This window comes from Pipra filicauda, unplaced genomic scaffold (genome assembly GCF_003945595.2).
Source record: "Pipra filicauda isolate LSUMZ 115617 unplaced genomic scaffold, ASM394559v2 scaffold2_size9829703_pilon, whole genome shotgun sequence".
Classification (NCBI taxonomy): Eukaryota; Metazoa; Chordata; class Aves; order Passeriformes; family Pipridae; genus Pipra; species Pipra filicauda.
In genome coordinates, this window is record NW_024104421.1 from 3985067 (window position 1) to 4001446 (window position 16380).

Below are 16380 nucleotides of genomic sequence, written 5' to 3' on the forward strand. Positions count from 1 at the left end.
TAGCCTAGGTGCCTGCAACTGTACAAATGTATCTACTATGTTCATGAGAAAAATCACTGAGGTCTCATCCCTCTGCCTTGTCCTCAGAGCAGCTCTGCTAGAACTGCTGAGGTGGCCAGAGCTGGACAAGGGCTGTCCTGAGTGCTTGCTACCAGCACAAGAGGTGACTCAAATGTTTTCCTCCCCACTTGCTCTCTCATTCTCTTTCTTTTTTGCTTTTTTCACTTGTATATGCCTGCTCTGGGAGATCCCCCACAGCCATCAAGCACTGCCTGGTTTGAGGACCAGCCCAGTACATCATTCACCTGACCCATCCTTGTTCCAAGGGCCTCTACCCTCAGCCAAGCAATGTATGAAACCCCACTCTCCCAAAAAAAACGTTTTTCAGTAATTAAAGCCTTAAGCTGCCTTTTCATCATATCACTCAACCATTAGAGAAACACACCCAGATCTAACATCACAGGATACGGTGGCCCTGCTCAGCCTGCTAATAAACCACCCAGAGGGAAGAATGCCAGGTCACCCACTTAAACCACTCCAGTTTCAGGGTCTGAGACAAGAATTATAAGCAGTCTTAAGACTTGCAGAGCTCAAGAAAGGCATCTCTGTGGATTTCAGCAGCTTAACTTTAGGAAGAGATCTCAGCAGACCCTGTAAATACCCATCTGCAGAGGAGAGGCAGCAGAATATTCCAATGGTGGATTTTAAACAAACTGGTTGCAGAGTTAAATTTAGCATAGAGACATAGGGGCATGCTCCAAGCCATACTCCAGCCCTCCTCCCTTTGCCAAAGTTCTGGCAAAGCATGCTGTTCCAGCTTCAGGGAAGCACCGGTCCCTTCCCAATGCCTTCTCTAGGGTACAGGGGGAGGCTCCACGCTGCACGTTGCCTAAAGCACTTACTGTCACGTAGCATCTTCCCATCAGCTCTGCAGGGCCTTGGGCAGGGGTGCTGACAGCCTGACTGGCACAGACAGAGAAGACAGACTCCTCCTGGACAGCCTCAGACAGCAAAGGCAGACCATTTCAAGTGGCTGTCTGGTTAGAAATTAGTATTATTGCCAGTAGTCAACACCAGAACAGGGTTCAGCAAGGGGAAGTGAACACAAAAGAACAATTTTTCCCACTTCTCAGTAAATCATGATTATTAAGGACAAGGAGGTCCCTCTCATTGTTACCAGCAAGTGCAGGAAAAAGCCACTTTTCTACCACAGAACAGGATTCAGCTGGGAAAAGGCAAGTCCATCCTCTCAGGCTTGTGAGCTAAAGTGACACAAACGGCTTAAGCCCTCGGCCCCAGCAGTGCCAGCGCTCCACAGGATGACTCCAGCCCCAGCCCTTGTGCATTCCCCGTGCCAGCACACAGAGCCAGGAGCTACCAGGAGTGTGAGGTGCCAGCATCAGGGAGAAATCTTGTACTAGAGGACTTGGCAGATCTGCGTGAAGGGGAAGGAGGAGGACACAGCCACCTTCTCCCCCAGCCTCGCAGTAAGTCTGCAGCTGGTGGTGCTTTCTTCACCTTGCTGGGCTCCAGGCAAATAAATCCTTTCCAGCAAAAACAGTAGCCCTGAACAAGTCCTCTTGCAGCTGTAGGAGCCATATTTTCCCATCTATTTTATACTTTGCCTTTCTTTAACCATGCTAAAAATACCATTATGTCCTTCACATAGACAGTCCTCATTCGACCTCCGGCAGGGAAAAGGAAACTCACTTGAAAGTTTTGTTTCCTTTACTTCACCAGAATAAAATCAGAGAGGTGCTTGCAGGAGGGAGGCACCTGTGCCTGGAGGTGAGATGGGAACAAGGATGGACCCTGCCAGTATCTCATCCCATCCAGTTCCTGGAGCTCTCTCTTTCCTGTACACCTAAGGTAAAGGAGAGCTGGCAGAGGCTAGCATGCACCCTCTGTACACAACTCCAGACACAAATAGAGAGGCCACTGTCCTGGTTAGCTGGTCAAATGCATGAGACAGAGCTAGTGCAGCTATCCCAGTTGCTCTCATTTCACTGCTATTTGCAGGAAAAGGGGAATGTCACCTCCCTTTCAGCAGGAACCAAGAACCTGCCTTTCTCTTTCTTTTTTCTTATTCCTACAGTTGGCTCAGCTTTCCCCAGCAGCAGTGACAGCCAACCCTTGATGGAAAAACAGAAATCTCAGTGCAAATCTTGTTTACATTTACTCTGACCTTTATTAGGCTGCCAAGGGGTGCTCATTTTGCTCCACCACACCATGTTGTCCCTCAGACTGCCTCCTCCAGAGCTGTCAGGACCAATAATGTGCAAAAGCCAGGGTAGTTTTCCCTGCAATGCTCATGGTTTGCTGTTGTGCTGCCCTTGCACATACTGCAGAGGGTCTTTCCAAAGGACTTGGACAGAAGGAACAGGGTTTAAGGTAACAAATCCTCATCTAAGCTGCACCCTTGCACCCATTTCTTGCTCCGGGTTGTGCGGTTCAGGCAAATGCAATGCATGAGAAAGGTCAGAGGTGCGACCTGTATTCTGGGGGCCCAGACAAATTCCTGCCACTGCATTACACACAATAGCAAAATTGGTTCTCAAAAGGCAGGGCAGCAGCATGCCTGGGGAAGCCAAACCAGCAGGGCTGTAACAGCAGAGCAGGCTGAGTCCAGCAGGATAATGAAACATGCTTTCACTCTGCACTGAATTCATGTGGAACCCAGTTAATACTTTTCCATTCACGGACATTAAGTATTTCAAAAGGATAATAACAATTGTCGTCAACACCTTTGACACTGAGGCCAACTGAGGCATGGGAGGCTGAAGCAGCTCATTCTTAAGCCTCAGATGTTCAGCAGCAGATAAGGATGGTGTGCACCCCTGTTTGCCAAAACCTGTGCTGTAACCACCAGACCACGGCCCCTCCTGGAGCCCACCCTGTAACAGAGAGCAAACAAGTTCTCATTTAGGGTGAGGACTACGGGGGCAGTGAAATCTTCAGCAGCTTGTTCTGGCAGAGTGGGAATGGTGAATAAAGTAGCTTTCTCAGGGCAGCCAAACCCCACATGTGCCCAGAAAACCTTTCCACAAGTGAGGACACGCCTGCAGCTCTGAAGATGTACAGGAGCAAGAACTGGCCTCCCTGGCTGTTTATATGATATTCAAAGGGAGACTGAGAAGGAAACAGAGCTCTGAGAGTCAGGATTTCCTACTGTGTCCCAAGACCATCCTGGCAATGCCCTGTGCTCCCCACTGCTTCAGCATCCTCCCAAGCACCCCCACGGCAAAGCATCCCCAACCCTTGCACGGAGTCCTCCGGAGAAGCCAGCAGGCACGCAGGGTGCACTGTGTGGAGAGATTTGAGGCTGTTTTCCTCCCTACCCCGCCAGGCTCAGCTGGGTCAGACACAGCACTTGGCAAGAGAAGAGCTCCCAGCTAATTTTAGCCTCTGGCTCTCCACCCAGCAGCAGCTCAGCTGCTATGGAAAGCTGGGCAGCACCGAGGTGAGGGCTGGGAGGCGCTGCCTTAAAATGGCCCACGCGACCACACGCTGCCAGCTAAATATAAAACAGCGGCGGGCAGGGGGTGCCACGCTGACTTGGGCTGAAGCAAATCCCTTCCCCACTGCCAAGAGATGGAGTAAGGACAAATTTCAGCTCCCTGGGATCTGCTCCCAGACCCAGGCAGCACTCACGAGACTCTCTGCCCAGAGGAATAATTGAGGTTGTAAACTTGCAATAGGATCCCATATTTTACATATTTTTGGACAGTTCTAGAGCTGGTGCACCTCGGACGACAGTGTGGCCTGCTGAGCAAGCACCACTTTGCAAACACTGCTCATACGACAGCCTGGTCTGGCTCCTTCCCATAATGGTCCTTTCTCTACCATGTTGCCTACTACAACATGGTTATCCAGGGATGGGATGCTTTCCCTGCTGAGTCTGCAATGTTGGAGTCCTCGCTGTGGGAGTTGGTGCTTGGGGTGGGAGTTGAGCAGGGCGAGTTTCCCCCTGAGTCCGGATGCAAACTTGCACTGGTTCCAGCAAATAACACCTATCCCTCTGTGCAAGAGAAAAACACCTAAAAGGCATGGAAAGACGGAAAGGGAGCCATGAGGATTATGACAGGAGCAGCAAATCCAGAGTTTCTGGATTAAATGTTACCTGACTGTGGACCATAGGACTATGTGCAAACCAAGCCTCTTTTCTTTGATTTTCAGAGTGCCTAGAGAAAAGGGACTTCATAGACTTAGCAAACAAAGAGTGACAGGTGAAAAATTCCTGACCACATTAGCAAGTCCTTTTTCTACAGAAACAACTGGCAAAGTGCTGAGCCTTTGATAGACACCCAGGGCAAAACAGGTAACCATACTCTGCAAATCCAGAGGAGCATCTGCAGCAATGAGCACAATGCTCTACAAAGGGAAACCAGATGTCTTGGCAGACACCCACCACAGTAAAAAGCCACCATGGTACTAATTTTCAAGGCACCAAACACTCGTATGACACCAAATACATTCTTAACCATCCTGGTAGAGCTGCTTATAGTCCCCACCAGCTTCTGTAATTATTATCCCTGCATTTTCCTCCACCCTTTTTAAATATAAGTTAGCAGTTTACTCTGTGCCCTCTTCTTTCCACATCTCCTCTCTTTTTGATTTCTGTTGATTCCAGCCTCTCTGTTTCACTGAAATCCCAAGTACTTGCTTCTAATTTAGCCTTCAGTTCCTTCCCCCATACAACTTTTTAGTGGCCATTGGCATTTTCTGATTACTCTGCTCCAACACTCACCTCACTATGCCCCATTTCTGGCCACTTCTTACTTTTGTTAAATAATTCCTGTCATCTGTATTTCCATATGATGCTTCTTCTCTTCTGCTGGTCTTGTCTTTCACATTTCTTTCTTCCTCTACTTCTGCATGAGTTGTAAAACATGCTAATAGTCCTTTCCCCTCCTTGATGACAGGTGAAAATAAAATTTACAAAGAAACTAAATTTAGGAAAAAAAAATAAAACAAACCAACTAATCATGCCAGTTGGGAAGCATGGAGTTTTGGGACAAAGCATTCAAGAAAGAGTACTGGAAGACCCAGAGTTAACTGGCAAAGCACTTACAATTTGCAAAGCAAAGGAAATCAGCTGCATGGCTGGAGCTGATGGAATGCAGACAGCGATCAGACAGCACAGACAAACTGAAATAATACTCGGCCAGATTGAGGCAGGGTACAGTAGGAGTTCAAAGAGAGAGTGCATCCTCCCCTGCCCCACCAGCACACACAAAAGACCCTCTTCCCCACTGCAGCAGGAGGCTTGAGTCAGTGAGACACACCTGGAAAGGCCCTGCAAGACCTGCAAGGAAGGGTGGCATGTTTGGAGGAATCACAAGCGCAGAGCACGACTACAGGGGCCGGAGCAGCTTTAGCATCATCTGGACTCCTTCAAAGTAGCAGCTGGGATGAAGATGAGGGCTCAGAGAGAAGAGAAAGGAATGTGAGAGGTAGAGGCATTTATTAGCTGCAGACTAGGTGCAGGTGAGCAGCACCATCCCAGCAACAGAGAAACTGCCAATGGATGAAAAGGCACTGGCAGGAAAAGCAAACGAAATTCAGGCTGAATGCCGGTAATCTTAGCTCCACTACTGGAGAAGGTGAACAACATGAACAAGTAAATACAGATGATCAGCTACAGCCAGTAACTACAGGGGAAAGGAAAACACCCAAGACCAAGGTTAAATTCTGTCAAAATGTGGTCTCACAAGTGTTCCAGTTCCCTGGAGAAGCAGGAACCAAAACAGCAGAGACAGATTTAGAATACATCTATCCAAGGATAAATAAGCTCCCAACATAGAACAACCCGGAGCAGTACAACTGTCCTTCAACTCGCACACCTTACAAAGCTCTTCCTGACTGAGGAAGTGGCTGAAAAAGAGCTGGATCAGGAAAGACTCTGGGAATCAGTGACAGAGATGGGGCAGCCAAAGAGTCTGAGCAGAGCGAGGTGATGAAGCAAGCCCTGACAAGCTCCTCCTTAGGCCCTGAATAATTAAACATCTGTAATAAAGAGAGTTTTGTCCCTGCCTGTGAGGGGAGAGGAGAATAATGGTTGATACCAAACCACTTTTGGGGCCTGAGGTGCTTGCAGCTGGTGGTCCAGCCAGCACGTGCAGACAAACCAAGCATCAACTTGGCAAAACCTTTTTCTACAAACCAACATTCAGGCTATGTTAAGCACTTAAATTCCTTCTAGAACCCATACAAATTTAGATCCATGCAGATATTTGCTCAGGTATGGTGACAGTCCTAGAGGACCATCACCCGAGGCTTGGGAAAAGCTAGAACTGCTGGGTTTACCTAAAAGGGACTATATAATCTAAATGTCAAGAAGGAAAATAAAAATTTAGAAGTGAAGCAGTTGGCAACAGTAATACCAAGGCTGTTGTCAGGGTGCCCGTCTTAAAAGCAGCAGGAAAGGACACAGTGATACTTGGAATAGTGAATGACATCAGACAAATTATAAATGCTTGGGGGAAAAAAAAATGTGTTTCAGAGCTAAAGCATCCTACAGGCACAGGGCTTGAGTTTCAGCTGAGAAACTGAAAGAGAAATGACGAAGGCTTGGCATTTTGAGAATAAGTAGTAATTCAGTGATCCACAGCTGACACACTGGTTGGTTTTTCTGTACAAGCCTCTTTTACAAACTGAATATAAGCCTAAGAAAGAGAAGGTGATTTCAGACACTTGATAGCACAGCCCACACTGCCTGTTTCACAGGTTTGGGTGGAAGGAACCTTAAAGATCATCTAGTTCCAACACAGCCTTGAACACTTCCAGGGATGTGGCATCCAGAGCCTTTCTGGACAGTCTGTTCCAATGTCTGACCACCCCCACAGCCAGGGGCAGTTCCCTCAGCCTGCCCTTGAGTACCCCAGCCCCACACCATCTTGAAGACCATGGGCTGGGCCCACATCCCACACACCAGTGTCCTTCTTGGACTGGGGAGACTGAGAAGGGACAGAGGAGTCCAGAAACATTTGCCAAAGTACCAAGTAAGAGAGGAGGAAATTATTTGTACTGTTCTTTTGGTTGCTTTATTGTTATATTTTTAATTATTGCCAGTATTGAAAAGAAATCCTAACGAAGCAGCCAGGCAGAGGCCAAGGAGGGAGGTTCACAAGCCCTGGAAGTGGTGGGGTTTCCTTACACTCCAAGGTTCACCCTTGCTCTCTAGTTTTAAGAACAAACTTTCTCCTTGCTTTAGATTTTAATAATGCATTCATTCTTAACATCTTGGCTGGGACGTTATTTTGAATTTCCAAGTAGATGCAACAGCTCCCTCCCATTGGTATGAGAGTACAGGCTATGGGTCATAATCACTATTCACAAAATTTCCTCTGAAATAGTCACGCATCGATGTTTTCAAGACATAGAAGTCGTCTCCCTTTGCAATTGCTATTTACTCCTTATGTTACGCAGATAATTCACCTCTGGAAATTATAGCTCAGTCAGGTTTGATGGGAATACTTGGTTTTGGCAGACTGTTGGTTAATTTTGCATTTTTGATGGAAAACAAATAAAACACTCCCAGCTGGCCTGCTTACAACAAAACACGGACTGTGGCAGCTAATGCAGAGTGAGCTGCTGCAGCAGGTAATTGAGGCTATTAGTACAGGGTGGTCTGGACAGGATATCCTCAGCCCATTATAAATTTTGTTCTGCAGCTCAGATGGGGTTAATAGCACCCAGACATGACTACTGCAATTTTACAGAAAATTACATTACGAAATATAAATAAAACTAATTTAGGAAGTGAAGTATTTATGAGAAGGGCTGGAGATATCTTAACTAGGCTCAAATGAGCGGCAGTGCTGAGGAAGCTGTCGGAGTTGCCAACGCCAAATATAGGGGCCAAGTCAGACAGCCCACACCAATGACACGGAAATAAGTGGCCTCTTGAAGCAAGGTAGAAACAGATTTATCTAGAAGGGCAGGAAAAAATACACGTATCATTAATGTAGATTATCCTCACTCCAAGAGAACTCTACCAGGCAATTCTGCAGCCATCACAGGTGACTACATAGATGAAATATTTTTACAGGTAAATGGAATATAACAGTATCCGACAATGAACTGTTGTTTAGTGTGCGTGAATTTACACAATTTCAGTGAAACACAGACTTCCATGTAAGCCTACTAGTTCCTAATTCTCCCAGTTCAGAGGGTTAGAGGAAAAGAGCGTTACAAAGATAACACAGTCCTGTTATAGTTAAGTCTCTGATCCGTATTCATTGTTTTTAGATTACTGACCAGCACTGGCTGTCAATTTCCAATTAGTAAAAAAAACCCTCAAGAATATTTAAACTGTCTGAAATCAACATCAAGGTCACTGAGGTGGAAACCAGGAAGGAAGGATAGCCTGGGACTTACCGTTTGCATCTCTGATGGAAAACAGTGACGCAGAAAAGGAAAAATATCCCAAGATGTGACTTTTGCCACTACAATGTAAAGCAGTAGGTGACAGCTTATTCCCCTTGTTTTAGAAATTGGAAAAAACCCACACTGACCTCTTTTCCCCATCAAAATTAAAAAAAAAAACTCAAATGGGAAATAGTCACAGAATGCTGAAATAACTAAGGCTTAAGAAATTATAAAAACAGAATTAATGACCTCTTAAGAAGGTCATGATGGTTCAGGGTGACTCATAGGTCCACTCGACAGTCTTTGGACTGTCTGAACTTATCCAACATCCCAAAGACTATTTGAATCTCATTCTTCTATGCAGTTGATTTAAAATATTTATTATGGCAACAGGAATTATTTTTCTGTGACGTCCTAGGAGAACTTAATGGCAGCATTATTCCAGACCATCTAAACATCTCAAAGCATAGAGAACTCTCTCTAGATCAGGAATATCAAAGCCTTTGTGCTTTGGCATGGGAAAGTCTTCTAAGGAAAACAGAAACACCGAGCTGCTCTGGTCAAGATCCCAGTGTATTTTGGCTCGGCTGATGACGCACACAGACTATGAATTTCTAACGTCATGAAAAGGATAAGTATCTAAGGACCAGATTCACAACTGTTTCCACCCATGGATCTTTCTGAAATCTCACACCACATCTAAATGAGACAGCTTATTTCCTTTTCTGGAAAGTCCTTCTTAGCTATTACTGCAAGCCTAAAAAAGAGCAATTGAATTGGGAAGCGACTGGAAGATGGAACATCAGTGCACAGCAAGAACAAATAGGAAAGGACAACGCAACAAAATATATAATCCCGTGAACTCCGGAGGCCAGCACTGTAAGCACTGGAGAAAGAAGCCCATCTTTACTCCATTCCCCACTGCCACAACCTACAAGGCAATCCCTGCCCTCAGGAGAAGATCCTGTCTTTTACCATATTGCAGATGTCAGTAATTTCAAACCACCAGATGAAAGCTGATGTCCATCATCTCTGAGCACCACTCTTCCTTCACATCTGTCTGAACTTGCAGGTGAGAGAAGGCAGAGCCTTCACATTACTGTATCACACGTGGAAACACATCTCCAGAAGACAATAGCATTCCTCTGCCAACCCCACAGTGCGGGGGAGATGCACAGGAGGGCCCCCCTCTGAGACTGAGTTATCCTAATCCAGTCCAATTCAAGACAGGAAGGTGTGGTGCAGGAATACAAGCTATTCTGGCACACCACTACACAAATCTGTCACAGGCAACATGAGTACATAAAGAGATGGTGCAAGAGTTTATTTATAATATGTAATCTTTGCAAATTACTTGGGAATCTGCTAGGGCCAGACAAACTGTGGGGCAAGTTCCAAGAAAACAAACACTTACCTGACTTCAAGTCAGGTGGTGAAAAAAAGCCAGGTTCACAAATTACCTGCAGTACATGCCCCAGCAGCAGTGAAAGGATACACTGACCCAGGACAAGTATGGGATAGCTGGCATGAAGTCTGGGCATCCCCTGCCTGCTCTGTCAATGAATCTCACAGCCAAGCTAAAGAATGATCCATATTGCTCTCGGTAGCCCTGGATTCTCCATTGAACCTGTGATAGTGGTCCGTGCTGTGAATATGAGCCTGGGGATGTTGGCTCCCTTTACATACACTAGTGCAGAGCAGGATGCAACAGCACTTCTGATCACCCACCAGGAAGACTAAACTGGCCACCTGGAAGTGAAAAATCTGCCCCACCTGCAGTGCCCATCCTGCAGCTACAGGCCAACAATGTGCTTTGGGGAGCGGGGTTGCTTGGTAGAGGTCCTCACGAGCGAAGGTCTCACTAGTGCCTTCAAAAGTACAAAAACACCACATGCAAACCTCATGGTACAGACACTTCCTTCAGTCAGGACAAGGTGCTTCAGGGGTGATAGTTTAACTCTTCCTCAGCTTCCACAGCTTCCACAGAGTGGAAATAGATACTTCAGACACCACTGGAGAGCCACATGGTCCGATTTCTCGCCGTGTGCACTAAGTAACCCTCAGAGCAATTCTCTCTGCAAAAGAACGATACTGTGCATGCACAGGCAAGTCACCTCGCGTGTGAGCGATTGCAAAAGTCAGTCCGTGTGCATGTGAATGAACCTGTGCACGTGAATGAACCTGTGCACGTAGGTGTGCTCCTCTTTATGCTTCTGAGAGTGCCTGGGCATGGAGGTGAGAGAAGGAAGCTGATACATTACAATAAATGACCAATTTCAGCTTCCTGCCAGCTCCTTCTCTCCCACAAACACACGCACCTGTCCATTCACACCAACACCTGGGGCAGTTTTTAAGCAACTCGCACTGCTCCATAGTAGCCTGGATGCCTGAAGATTAGAGCTCACTGTGGTGGAGGGATAAGAAACCAATGCTCTGGGAAAGGAAAGGGACACTGAAGATGTACATACTGCAAAAGTCTTGCCAAAGGACTTTTTTATTTGCACATCTCCATGGTTTCTTCTGAACCCCTCCTATTTCCCCGCTTCAGAGAGTGGGAGTGCACACTACCGAGGTAGAAAAGCAGCAGTCTGAGAATCTAGAAGCGAGACAGAAATCACTAACACAGTCCAAGATAGGAAGATAACATACAGTGTTATTTACACACAACAATAAAATGAGGAGGAACCGGGGTAGGTTGAAGCAGCCAAGAGAGGCAGGTTAAAGAATGCCCCCCCCTCATTCCTTGTTCCTACAAGCTGCACCTCCCAGGATTCTAATCTAATCCTGCACATCCTGCTTGTGCCTGGCTCAATGTAACCCTCACACCTGCAATAAAAGAAATCAGTGCAAACAATTTATAGACTCCTGAGATACCATGGTCTTTGCAGTAAAAAAAACCCCCAGATTCTGCACAGCAACGGCTGGGAATGACCTCACCTCCAAGTTTCCTCAGGGATGGGGCTTACGTTGACACAAGATTTTAAAGCAAAGGGGGATCACTGCACATCCTGCCTGCAAGCACAGCTCACTGACACCAGCTGTGCTCCCTCAGAGACACACCTTTCTGCTCAGGTGGGCCAGATGAGGCACTGCTGGGCACAGAAGAGAACAACAGAGGTAGCAGGAAGAGTTGCCTGACCCAACATCTTTTCCATTCAAACAGCATTGCAGCAGCTCTGGGAAGTGGCAGTGCCTTAGAGTGGGGGGTCTTCCCTGGGGAAGACCTGTTGCTGCACTTGTCCCCTCAAGCTCTGCTGCCAAGCCAGGGGCATAACAGCAGTAAAGGCAGGGTGCAGGCCTTGCTCTCAAGACCTCTGTGCTTTGCTGGTGTTTTCTCCCTTGCCAACACCTCATTCGAAATAATAAAGTCTTCCCATCTCCAGCATTCACTTGCAGGAGCAAAGTGTGCTGTGCAGCAGCTTGTAAAGATGAGAAAAACATTCCTACTGGAGAGCCCACTCCACAGAGGTTAGGGCCTGTCAGCAGCAGGAGTAAACAGACTGTCTCCAGCTCCTCCGGTTTCTTGGCAGGGAGGCTGTATCCTGCCTGTTACAACTTGTTTTGGATGACAACAGGCCACATTTCATGTGAAGAGGGTGCCCATCTTCAACTCACATCAGCCTACTTGTTTTTCTTCACTCAGCTGTAAACATATTTAAGATTCCTAAAAATACCTATTGGGCAGCAGACCAGCCAAACATGCTCAATTAAGAGAAAAAAAAAAAAAGAAAGAAAAAGGCAAGCCCCACAACAACAATAGAAACATGGAAACACCCTCCTGCCCATGAGAGAACAGTTCTGTCAATAAAGCTCACAAATTTTTTTCTTTTACCAGACTGACTGCTCATTTTAGCATCACCTTCAAAGGGAACCCATTCTATCCTCTGTCCTTCTCCATCCCAACCTCCCAGACAGCCACAAACAGCCCAGATCAATTTTGTCCACATGAATCCCAACCCATGGTGTACACCAAGCACAAGGTCTGCACCTCAGGCTGATCCCTCAGCCTTTGACTTTAACATTACAGCAAAGTGAACCTCACGCCAGAGCCTGCCCCAGCACATGGGGATGCAGCATCATGGATGCCAATGGATACCAACGATTATGGCATATTCTCCTTGACTCCTTAGTCTCTTTTATCCAAACTATTTATATGCTTGAATTTGTTGCATAGCAGAGCTGCACATACATCAAGGAAGGACAGCCAGGGCCTCAATTTTTAAGCATCACTTACTCAAACACACTCACCCCGACCATCTGACATTTGCTTTCTCCACCACTCATCTGGAGGGTGAAGAGGAGGAGAGGAGCATAAAGCTGGGGAGGGATCCATCATGCCTAAAGACTTGCTCTAACTCACTGACTTGGGAGCAAGGGGGTATCACAGGGGCTTCTGCTCCATTCCATGCATGGCTGAGAGGAAAAGGAATATTTTCTGTGACTCCTTATAGCCTTTCATGAGGAAGACTCCCCTCTCCAGAAAAAGAAAACATACTTGGCTTTCCAGATACTGGCTGTTCTATTCTACAATGCCTTTTACGGAGACAAGAAGAAACTTCATTACAGATACAGGAGACAGAAACAGTTATCTCCTGTAGATCTCCTTCCAAGCCCAGCAGCTCTTCCTCTTTCTGCCCCAATGGAGAAGCCTCTTAGCCTTTTGCTCAGAAGAATTACCCAATAAACAGCCTTTGTATTTTAGCATTAATAACTGAGGAGGCTGTTGCATCAGATAAGTTGAGGTGGCAGCTCTTGGTTGGTCCCAAGTGTGATTTGCAGTAGGGTTCTCATCTGGGACATGCAATGGAACACAATGCAGAAACAAGGGGGAAAGTACTAATTGCTTTGAGAGGCACTCCCTCCTACACTAGCTCCCTGGGATCTTTGAAAAGAGTCACCACGTGGAGTCACAAACACAGCCATCCCTGTCCCCAGAGAAGAAAACATTACTTCGTTTTAACAGGCAAAAGAAAACAAATACTATTTGTCTTTCGCTCAGATTTCTGATTTCTTTTAAAACAAAACAGGCTTTTAGAGGTAGTAGGGCAAGAGGAAGGGTGGGGAGGGTCACGGATTAACCTTCCTCCTGTTAGCAGGTTCCAGGATTCTGGCCACAAGGCCAAGAAAACACGACACCAAGTGCCCAGTGTGACCACAGCCCTCCATGATGCTGCAGAGCCGCGAGGCACTGCCAGCTGGAGGGTTTCACCCTCCCACCCTTTCCAGCAGCATTTTAATCCTTCTGCACGCAATGAGCAGCAATGTCTCCGGTGGATTTGGGAGAAGCTGGACTTTTATATAATTGAACTTCAAAGTAATTATTTTTCTCGTCTTCTGTTTTAGTTGCTAATAACTGTAATCATGTCACTGCTTTCCATTTCAATGTTATAACAGAATGACTTTTGTAACAGAGATGTAAAAATAACCCTGTCTAAAAGCAAAGAGGAAGAACCCAATTCATTAAAAAAGTTGTTTGCTCTTGCACGTCTCTGCTGTCCTCATGCTCTCTGCCCATTTCTCCCATCCCCTCCACCTCCCTTTGCATTGCTGGCAGCAAAAAGACCATCACCTGTACAAGCTCCAAACACCTGACTCAGCCCCTCTCCCCTCATAACCACTATTTTAAATACTTCTGAGGAGCTTGTTTTCTCCCTTGCTGTACTACACAAGTCCTCTGTACACCTGTACAGTCTTGTCTAAGGAACTTTGGAAGGGGTATTGGCAAAGTGGAGTACAGTAAGAGGCTTGGTGAGATGGTGCAAAAGATGTAACTCAAAGTAAACTTGTAGTGCAACTCATCTTCTCATTTCACCAGGAATGAGGAATTCCACCAGGCACAAAAAGCAGATTGCAACTAGAGGATTTATCCTAACCAAAGAAATCTGATTTGTTACTCTGTTGGAATAATAAATGTATGATTTTAGCCTTAACATCACATATAATACAGAACAAATGAACAAGTTGAAGTCCTGTAGTGGACTTTGTGGGAGTAGACATTCATGGTGCTCCCCACACAGCCACAGTTTAAAGCTTTAAGACTGAAACCAAGCCTGACTCATAGGAGTAAGAATTAGGAGGTTTATAACATGTTAAGAAGGGACCAATATACTGGAAAGTATTATTAGTTGAATACTCATGTCAGTTAAGAAACTATTATCAAATTAGATTAACTCCAAGCACTGCTATTCTTTTTAAAACAACATCAACAGCATCATGGGCTTTAAAAAAAAGTGAGACATTTGAAACTTTCCTGTAACTGTAAAAAAAAGGAGAAGCATAAGAACCCACAAGACATTGATAAAAATAACTGTTTTCCCATACTTGGGGGGGGGGGGGAGAAGAAGCTCAGTGCACTTCGCATCATCCCCGCCGTTCTCCTCAAAGTTTGCACAAAGCGAGCCCGTTACTGGGCGGGCGGTGCGCCTCTCCAGGGTATGCATTCCCTCCTCCTCTGCATACACTTCTCCTCGCATCAAAGCGATATTCAAAGCATCTTTGCTGCCTTCCAGATTGGCACCGAGAACCAGAGACACCTCAAAGCCCGTGTCTCCGGGCTCTGCAATTCCAGCACGGTCGCATTTGGACAGGTCTCCCCACACAGAGCGGGGCGAGAGCCGAGAGGCCAAAGGCAGGGAGTGAAACCCCCAACGCCCGTCTCCATCCAGGGGGACAAAGCCCCGCTCCGACCCCCGGAAGCAGCGGGGCTGCGCTCACCCCTCGTCCCTCCCTGGCCTGGAGAGGGGGCTCCGCACCGGCGCCCGAGCGGGACGGACCACCCGGGGCCGCGCCGGGCTGCGAGGGACGGGACCCCCCCTCCGCCCTTCCAGCCCTTCCAGCCCTTCCCCGCCTTCCCCTCCTCCCGCGGCGCGCCGGGGGTCACTCACTGCGCTCCGGGGCAGCCCCGCCGCCCGCCGTGGCCACCAGCTCCAGGTAGGCGGCCCAGAGCCCCAGGGCCAGCGCGCCCAGGGCCAGCAGCAGCCGCAGCAGCCGCCGCCGCCTCAGCCGCGCCAGCAGCCGGCCCCGCATGGCGCCGCTCAGGGCGCCGGGCCCCCGCCGCCCCGGGACATGCCGCTCCCGCCGGCCCGGCACCGCACGGCGGCCTCGGACCCCCCGCCCGCCTCCGCGGGGCGGGCCCAGGTGCGGGGCGGCGCCGCGCCCCCGCGGGGCAGCTCCCGGGGCAGCTCCCGGGCCCGCGCCGCCGCCGCCCCCCGCACCTGCCTCCGCCCCGCGGGGGCCGGGCCGGGGGCTGCGCCGGCACCGCGCCGGGGCCGCGTTGGGGGCCGGGAGCGGGGACACCCCACCCGAGGTCTCCGCTCCTGCCAGGGCCACGGGAAAGTCGCCTCAGAAGCGAAGGGGGCTCCCAACCCTCCCTCAGTGCCGGCGGGAGCATTGGGGGATCCCTCCGGGCAGAGGCGTTATCATTTCCCGTCCTCCCAGCGGAGCGAAGCAGGATGAGAGAGGGCAATTCAAATTCACACAGTTATTACACGCAGCTGAATCCATCTTAAAGCGTCTTTCGGCTGGTGCAACAAGTGTATTTGCTTGGAAGCGCTTAGCTCGGTGAGGAGGAACGGGGCTCGTGAAGTCTCCAGACCTGCTTTCCGAAGCAGCTGGCTGGACGCGATGTTACACTGCTCAGACCCCCCGCAGGGAGGATGTCGGAGGCCCATAGGAAGGACAGGACCTTCCCTGGGTGAACGTTGTGCTTCGTTACACATCTCGAGCACGCCTTCGAAGTGACTCTGTCAGAGTCCCTCCCATGCTGTTGATTTCGTTCACATCACCAAGGTGTCTCGGAGGATGCAAACTGATTCCTCTTGGGTGAAGTGAAAGTGGGAGATGCTGTCTGGAATGTACATCATGCGGCCAGCAGGGGAGCCAGTCCAGAACTACCCCTTTCCAAATATGTATGATGTGAGTGTTGGGCCATTGGCAACAACCGTTTCCCTTTACAGGTCTGCTCCTGCAGAGATGCAGCTCTTGTGCTGCGTGGAACCACGAAAAGAAACC

At 48.2% G+C, this 16380-nt stretch overlaps 1 protein-coding gene across 1 annotated transcript in view; it reads right to left on the bottom strand.

Annotated features, from left to right (window-relative positions):
* B4GALNT3 (beta-1,4-N-acetyl-galactosaminyltransferase 3) overlaps positions 1–15396 on the bottom strand; it is a 61574-nt gene extending 46178 nt beyond the window's left edge. The window contains exon 1 of the mRNA XM_039383134.1: positions 15255–15396. Coding sequence (XP_039239068.1) covers positions 15255–15396 — 142 coding nt within the window. The remainder of the gene's footprint in view (positions 1–15254) is intronic.
* Positions 15397–16380: the final 984 nt, after the last annotated feature.